General features: G+C 39.8%; 1 protein-coding gene across 1 annotated transcript in view; it reads right to left on the bottom strand.

Annotated features, from left to right (window-relative positions):
- Positions 1–4,034: 4,034 nt before the first annotated feature.
- AMPH (amphiphysin) overlaps positions 4,035–9,167 on the bottom strand; it is a gene marked incomplete at its 5' end in the record, with an annotated part of 44,886 nt that continues 39,753 nt past the window's right edge. Inside the window, 2 exons of the mRNA XM_010085477.1 lie at positions 4,035–5,215; positions 7,701–7,802. Coding sequence (XP_010083779.1) covers positions 5,108–5,215; positions 7,701–7,802 — 210 coding nt within the window. The remainder of the gene's footprint in view (positions 5,216–7,700; positions 7,803–9,167) is intronic.

Raw genomic sequence — 9,167 nt, 5'->3', positions numbered from 1 at the left:
AAAAAAGGAAAAAAGGAAAAAAGAAAGGAAAAAAAAAAGGAAAAATAGGAAAAAAGGAAAAAAGGAAAAAATGGAAAATAAAGAAAAAATGAAAAGAAAGGAATAAAAAGGAAAAAAAAGGAAAAAAAAGGAAAATAACATAAAAGAAAGCAAAGGAAAATAAAATAAATTTAAAAAGAAAAGAAAAATAAAAAACCAAACAAAAAGAATATAAAAGAAAACAAAACAAAGAATAAAATAAACCAAAAGAAAAGAGAAGAGAGAAATGAAGAAAAGAAAAAAAGACAACAAAAGAAAACAAAATAAAACCCTGTTTCCACTTGTATCCTTTGTGTTGTCTGTTCTTGAAAGTGTTTTTGGAGCTAAAACCCCCCTGGCACTTCAGTCAAATCGCCTCATGGTTATCTGACTGGTTGTGAGCACACGGAACAGCCCAGGACAGCACAGAACAACCCAGAGCTGTGCCTGACCCGCCCCGAGCCGGGTCTGAGGCTCCACCCAGGAGAGCAGCTCTCTGCAGGGCAGGTCCCAGGCCCATCCAGGGGACAGGGGCAGAGACGGGCACACCTACAGCGTGGCTCAGGCAGGGACTGAAGGCCGCCGGCTGAGCTGAGACACGGTCGCCGGCTGAGCTGAGACACGGCCCCTGGGCCCTGGGCAGGGGATGGTGGCGGTGGGTGGTGGTCCCAGGGGAGGTGAGACGCAGACACTGAGGGCTATCAGCACCCCCTCACATGCTCTCCTTTGGACATGGAAGGATGGTTGGCCACTTGGGAGATGGCGCACTGTTGCTCTCTGCATTGCTTTCAGCACCTGTGGCTGGACAGAAACCCTGCATGCACACTGAGTGGTACTTTTACTGCTGTCAGGGTATTCTCTTTCACTAAAGTTTCCTTTAACCGCTATTAAGCATCTGAATACACAGCACAAGTCCTTCTGGGATGATTTCAGCTTTGCCAAATTCATGTTAGTTATGAGGTCTCCCTGTGGGTTACAGGAGACACCATTTGGAAACGCTGCAGTTTCCCCACACAATGCTTCTGTGCTGATTAAACAGGTCAGAGCACAGATATCCACAAAGAGAAACACAGATGTACCTGAAATGCTGCCGGAGACAAGGGACACACAAAGACAGCATCAGTGCTGATATCCCATGGATGAAGACCTAAGAGAGGAATCTTTGAGAAGTGACTATCATCTCATCATACATCTGTACCTTCAGCAAGATGCTGAGTCCAAAACCATCGCCCACTTCATAGTCTCTAATTCTAAACCTGGACTGACAATGTGCCATTTCCAAAAATTCCCTTTCTAAATTAAGCAGGATTTCTGTACTCCAGAAAGAGCTGAGGTTTGAAACAGAAGTGAAGTGGCTGCCAGGCAGTGTCACCAGCTTGCTTGCACCAAGTGGGGACAGCCTGGTAAAGTCTTCCTAGAGCAAGTGGCTGCCCTTTCCCAGCCTCATCCATCTAACCCACCCATCATGGTGACTTTTTGATGGCTTTTTCCCTCCATCAGCAAGACACTAAGAAATTCTCATTAAGCATGAGCTTAATGAGACTATGATTTATTTCACATTTTTCTGGCATTAGGGCAACTGTAATTGAGGCATCCTTGAATCAAAGGCCATGCAATGTGAGTAGGACTGTACCCCTCCAGCCTCCCCTCCTTCTTCTTGTGGCAGGGACAGATGCACCCAGCTGTGAGGTCTGGAAGAGGTGGAACAAGGTGGGGAGAGGAGGAGAAATGGGACAGAAGTGTCATTCAGCTTATGCATGCTTCATTATTCATGAAAGGCTGTAAAACAGATAGATGAGCTGTAAATTTATCTGTTCACTCACGTGAGATGGTCCTCCATCATTGGTTATTTTGTCTTACTTCCAAGGCCACACCATGCCTAATCAGCCTGCGGGATCAGGAGATTGGGTCCCTAAATCTTCCAAGGGTTTATTTGACATAGAATTAGAAATAACAGCTGCTGTACAGGTTAGTAGCGTGTACTGTCTTAGGCATAAATGTCTTTAGAGAAACCGAGATACAGTGGGCTTTATAATCAGTTCAAAGGCATGAAATTTGGTAATTTGCCAAGTCCCATGTGGTGTGTTAATCAGAAAAAAGTCAAGAAAAGGGAGAAATAATTCTGGGCTAATATAACCCCAGGGGAGAGGGCATCACTGGTATGTAACAGCAGTTACATACTGGAAAGAATTTCCCTTGCTTGCCATAAAATAAGCTTCTATAGATCACAGAGAAATGATCCTTGAGGTCTTTTCCAACCTTAATGATTCTATGATTATATACTATTAATCTCAGGAGCTGCAGACATTAAACTGTCTGAGGGATAAGTCTGATTGTCTAACGAAACTAGAGAAAGAAGAAATCAAATACGAGAAACGTTGTTAACTCAAAATGATAAAGACATTTCTGTTTGTGAACTTCTGTTAGAGGGGAAAATTAGAAAAATTATCATTCTGGCTAACTTATCAATGTCCTTCCTTTAATGTCTATCCTCTTAGCGTATGGAATTTTGCAAGGAATTTTAATGATATAACATTAATAATTCTCCTTATCCTTCCTGTGAGGCGTTTATTCCTTTTGTGGCTCTGGGGTGTATGTGTGAGATAGGAAGACATACTTAATGTCAGAATGCTATGCCACATCTGCGGTAACCTGCAGTGCTTAAATGACACAGGCATCATGTGCAGTAGCATGGCTTTTTGGGCATTATCAGTACATCTTCCTACTGGCAGGAAATAATGACAGTCCTTACAGCTAAATGTGGACAATTGATGGGTTTTGAAATTAAATTTTCTTTATACTGAGATGGAATTAAGAAATTAAGAGTAGAGTAAAGAAATATTTCTGAAGGGTATGTCAGAAGAAACCATGGAAACTCTTTGCTGTAGAATACAGCCCTTTCCTATCTATATAAAACCTCAAGTGCGCTGCCAACCCCTTACCAGTGGATTCGGCGCATTGACCTGCACCAAGGACATCAGAAGAACCAAAGCCAAGGGCAAGCGGCGCCATGGTGTCCACAGGGAAGCCGAGGTTCCATCGCCCAGTGCTGGTCTGGTGCAATGATCTGTAGAGCAGCTGTTACTGAAATGCAAGCCTTGAGATGTGATTAAGCAGGAAACCAGGCCGGAGGTCATCAGAGTCTCACCATAAATCAGGTGTAACATTCTTATGACCACCTCAAAGTGATGCACTGGAGTATGGAATTTATTGCAACATGCCAAAATGAAAAGAAAGTTTTCTCCCCAGTGAGATTCTTGGCCCTGGATCACTACTGACTGCCAAACCTGTTAAAGAACAGAAAACTAAAGAGTCTTCCTGCAACTTACTTTCAAAGCCAAAATCTCAGCTATCACAGCTGAGCCATTCAGCTTCTTCACAAAACACAGGTGTTACTAGAACTGCTTTTGAAAGCTACGATATTCTGAGAAACAGAGAGAAACTGACCTTCTTCCTCTTCCAGATCAACTAAAAAAAATATGTTTCTTCAACTGAAATCTGACAGATTAGAAATAGAGTGAAAACAGATACCGTTTCCACACAAAATGAGCCCCAAACCAAAATATCATAAAAAATAACTGAATTGCTAGGAAAATATAGATATCCCTAAATATTTGCAGCTCCCATGAATCAGCAAACACAACAGAACAGATTCATAGAGAACTTTCTTTCCACACAAAATAAATGGAGAAGTGAAAAATTACTAAGAAGCAGCAATCTTCAGCTGAGTGATGGTCAAGCACAGACAAGCTCCCTTGGTGCTTGTGGACAGGTGTTAGCTGGTGGTCAGAGTCTGGACCAGGAGGAGCAGCTAGGAGATGTGCTGACTGGGGATTCAGACCTTTTGGAGCTCTGGTCACAACTAGGGTTGAGAGCAAGAATTTGGATGGTGCACCTGTTTGCTGTGTTTCTTTGGAAAAAGAGGTATTAAATTAAGATTAGATTCTATAATACAACATATAAACTACACGAACTTCAGTGTTACAAAACTTCAAAAGCATCACAGATGAAACAACTTCTTTGGCTCAAAGGTTTATTTTTAATGACACAGCACTGGAAAACATAAGTTACAGATGACTTTTTGATACCGGATACATTATATATTTTATTTTAAAAGGACCTGTGAAGGTATGCTGCATAAATACATATAGTGAAAATATATTGTGTTTATTTCTTCTCAGAGATTAGTTCTGTTTCTTTTTTTAAAATTTATTCAGCCAATTAAATAAAAAAGTATAGATTAGCATCATAACAGCTCCCTCTCCAGATTATTTCATTGCGACTACTGCAGCTGGGAGAGGAGACCGAGCCATGCCTTCTCAAAGGTTTAGCAGCTTTGAACATGATGTTATTCATCATCTCAGAATGCAAATTTCACATTACAAACACAGATACCCTATCATGTTTTGGCAATGGAGCAGCTAGTTTTGCTTTGGAACAAAACTGTTTCCTGTAATGCCAGACAGTGAAAGAGTAATGCATGTACTGATGATAGCACACAGTCAAAGAACTACGATGAAGTCGTGAAAATGCATATATATCCATATGCACTTATATACACACATGTAAGTTCCTGTGTGTATATATATTATGCATGTCCAAAAATAACATTGAAAAACGTTGCAGCAGTTAATTATTTTTTTAAACACATGAAACTTATAATAGTTTGACCTTATTACTACAGGATAATAACTAATTAAATCTTCTGCAGTGCAACTCAATACAATACACTTAGTGCAGAGAAGTTAAGGTTTTGGTATTGAGGAGGCTAATTTCAGATTTCATGGGAAAAGACCAAATACAGGATCACCATAGCTCTGACAAAGCACAAACAAACCTGTTGCCACATACGTGTGAACAAATAAAGACATTTCTCATTTTTATTTGATTTTTTTTTCATGTACTGCTTCAGAAATTGCTAACTGTTTGCATTCATGCTCATTCTGATATGTTTCAACAAGCTTTGTCTGGCACCAGTCTGTAAACCATTATCAGCTTCAACAACAAAAAGGTGGGCTCCTGTGTTTCCAAAGAGGTTAAAAACCTACTGACTGAGCTTCATACCACGTTTGTCTGCCTGAGCGGAGAACTACTCCAGATGGCGTGTGAAGTTCTCTGGGAAAAGTCCTTTATAACTATTTGCATCTTTGTACTGAAGCCACTCGGACTCCTTAATGCCTGTCAACCAGCCAGCCTCCTGCAAGGAAAAAAAGACAAGAGTCTCTTAACTTCAGGTCTCCCCACTTCCTTGCTATGAGCTTCAGACCTGAAGATGTTTCAGAGTCACATGGCTAAAAGATTTGGTGCTTTGGCTAGAAAGAACCCTCTGATTTTGCAGAGACCATTTTCTGTTCCACCAGACCACAATTTTGTGAGACCGAGTTGACTGTGAGCATACTGCATGGCCTTTAGCTCATGTAACCCCTGGCTGAACTCAAAACTGGATCATCAGTCTTCCAGGTCATCCAGTATTACACCAGATCTGCATTTATGCAAATCTCTGTTGAGACTTTTTCAAAGTTGTCACAACAATATTTTTCAAAACTGTCACAGTAAGAGGATAGCAGTGGGCCAGAAACATTACACAATACCATCGATTGAGGAAAACGTAGTTTTCAAACTGCATTTTTTTTCCCCTGAGAGTTCTTTTCTCTAGTTCATGTATCAGCAGTCAAAAGAAGTAACAGTCCTTGCCATCACTGGAGTTACTATCTCTAGAAACTCAAACTTAGTTAATATGCAATAATTTTTCCAAAAACTCCTAGAAACCTAAACCAGAACTTGACGTGCAAAATTGCAACCAAATCACCACCGGTTCAAGCAACCAAAAGAGAGATTTCTTATTGGAAAGTGCTGCGTTCTCTTAAGTGTGATCAATTCTACCTGGAATAAAATCAATTCAGTATTTTTAAAAATGATCAGCCTGTTCTCATCTCACTAACTCTCTAACTCCATGCTTCGTTCCTTTTAAGAACAGGAGCCAGAGCAAAGCCACGACAAAAAATCTCCAATATTATGATTGCACAAAAAGTACAGAAGGAGATAGAGTAGCTTGAACAGATCTTCACATACACCACCAAGTCATGATTGCTCAGTGGCTGCAGGTGCTGGTGTACTGGCGCTCTGTCCCCAGAAAAGCATAATTAAAGCAGATACAGCATATGTATGGCATTGGCTGGATACATGTAACTGGTGACATGTTTTTGAAGCACGTGGAATACCTGAGAGAGAGGAACTGCAGCTTTCTAGCACAGGCAGTGTAGATTGTATGAAGGAATGAACAGCTTTACCAGATAATAACTTCAACTCAAGACTAATGGAAAAATTAAAACCACTGGGTGGGACTGGTTTGCTTCAAATGGGGAACACAGGATGATGTTACCAGCTATATTAGAATTATGCTTTTAGGTCAATTTTGAAGGAGAATGAAGAATAACAAAGATAAAAAGACTCTATATAAATCATCAAAGTACCTGTCAAAAGACAAAAAGATTAAGCTTTATGGTGATGTTAAACATGAAGAGCAAATATGTACTGAGTAATAAAGATATGACCAGAAGGGTTTCAGAAACATGAATACATAAAGGTTTATTTTCTCCATCATTGCACACAATTTGCTCCAATTAATGCTAATGGAATTTCAATGCACACCACAAGAGAAGAATATACTTCATGGATTCACCAAGTGAAGATTATGCATATTTAATACACAATATCCTAAGAAAAACAGACTGAAGACAGAGAGCAGATTTTGCTGTCCTTAAAGCAGTGCCCTATTTTGTAAACACCGATAACAAAATCAGCTGAAGTGCCCATGAGGTAAGATGAAACACATTTTGAGCAGGGATAATAGAAACTATCCCTATAAAAAGAGGAAAGCACCCTACTGAAAGAAAAAGATTAAAAAAAAAGACACCACAAAAAAAATTCCTTGTCTCTTGTATTAAAAGAAAGCTCAGCTGAGATGATGAACACTGGTTATTATCTACCTTTGGACAGAATCAGCCATCAAAACAATTTCACATATAGTCCCCAGCATTCATATGTGCTTAAGGCATTAGTATTTGGGCCTATTTTAAGAAATATTCTTAATTCAGAGCAGTGCTCTTAGCTATGTCACTATGCAGGGTCCAGTCCCCCATCCCTCAACCCCTTAATGAAGAGAAGACTTTTCACCAACACTACTGGCACTGGCAGATGCCCACAAAGCAACGACAGCACAATTTGTGTGCAGTCTCAGTGCTCTCTGTGGGTGAATTTGTATTATTTCTCCAAATCCACATGTAAAAGCTCTGAACATGTAGGGACCACGTAATCAATTCTACTGCAATGTTAAGACAAGATGATCTATAGCAACGTAATGCACAATTTCTAAGTCATCTTCCATATTAAGTCTTTGCGTGCGTGTGTGCCTGTATAAAATCCACTACAAAGTCGCATAAAAAACACTCTAGAAAATACGCTGAGGTCGGATTCTGCTAGAAGCATATATCTGGGACTTGAGCTGTAGCCAACTGTGCCATTTAGTCTCATATGAAACCAAGCACAATGACAAAATTAAAATCATCATGTTTTCTGACAGCAATGATATTTTGAATATACATTCCTATTAACTATAATCTGTGAGAAAAAAGTTGAGACAAAGAAAAATGTCAACAAAAGAAAGAACTACATGTTTTTACCTGATCAGCTGTGGTCTCAGAAGGAATTACTAGTACAATATCTCCTCGTTTTAAATTAAGCTCGTCACTGTTGGCTGCCTCGAAATCATGTAGAACTTCAACCTGAAGGAAATAACATCAAACATATAGATATGATCTAAGTGGAAACATTTTCTCAACAAAATTATCTGTTAAATCTTAATTGCAAAAAAAAAAAAAAGAATCACATGCCTTCTTTATGCAAACATATGACTATAGACAGGTACATTCAAATCATTAATGTTCACATTGATTCACGTCAAAGTTTTATACACATATTATTGGAAGCAAGAACAGCTTAAGTAAGTCTTCCCGAGATTACTGAAGGAAACCTAAGACCCTTTCCCAAGGTTACAGGATCTTAAGGACAGATGCTACTGCAACACCCTACAAGTTCTGCCTTTTGGAGAAGTCCTGCCACCCTTATTCCTACTGCCTAAGGAACTTGCTTTCATTCCCTGCTATCATTACTAGATCTGAGAGAGAGTGTCAGGATTTTGCAAATAAAATTGGGAAAGACTCCCAGGAACTGGGAGTCCCAGGAACAGACTCTCTCTTGTTGTAGCCACTGGATATTATTCTTGCTGTAAACATCCCTGGAAATTTGAGTGGGATGTACAGCACCCATTCCAACAGGTGATCAAAGAGGTGAGTAATGGAAACCCGACTTAATGCTTGCCCTGGAAAGAGCTCCCATTTACTGGCAAATGGGTACGCCAAAAATATCTGTTTTTCAAAGGGGTGATTATTGCAACATTGTCAGGATCAGCCTGTCATTGTAGACAGACCATTTGAACTACATGGTTCTACCTCCTTAAGAGACATGCTATTCTAATTTTCTCAAAGTACAGCCAGTTCCGTGGTAACTCTGCAATAATGAAAGAAAATGGCATCAAGAACCAGATGGCAGGCACATATTCTGCTTCTCCTTATTTATGTCTGACCCAAGAGAGTGTGGTTGAAAAACAAAAGATGAACTATGTCAGCATGTCTGAGTCAGAGTTGCACGATCCTGTTCACCCTCCCCTTAATGGTATTCTCAAAGTTTGCTGAAAATATTGAGCAATGAGAACAGACCAAGCATGGCATACTTATAGAGTGCTATGGGATTAATTAGTCTGAACTATGCAAATGATAATAGGAAACATGTAAAGTTCATCCATCCTCAAGGAGCTTTTCTGCTGCTCAGTGATTCTGAAGTGAGAAGCATTATCAAAGAAACTTGTGAACGAGGAATCCCTAGGGGTCTTGCCAGCCAAGGAGAGAATTTCTCTTATGTCTCATTAAACTTTTCTGTTTGATTACCCGAACAGTTTATAACTATAATATTACTCAAGTCACAGAATGACATTTTGGCTTCATTATTGTGAGTTGTACAAGTCCCATGGGTTTCAACAGAACCAGAACTTCCACTCTAGATTCTTCAGGCCAGGAAAATGCAATTTTTTA

The sequence above is a fragment of the Pterocles gutturalis genome, unplaced genomic scaffold, assembly GCF_000699245.1.
Source record: "Pterocles gutturalis isolate BGI_N339 unplaced genomic scaffold, ASM69924v1 scaffold6925, whole genome shotgun sequence".
NCBI lineage: Eukaryota > Metazoa > Chordata > Aves > Pterocliformes > Pteroclidae > Pterocles > Pterocles gutturalis.
This window is presented reverse-complemented; position numbering and strand designations above follow the sequence as displayed.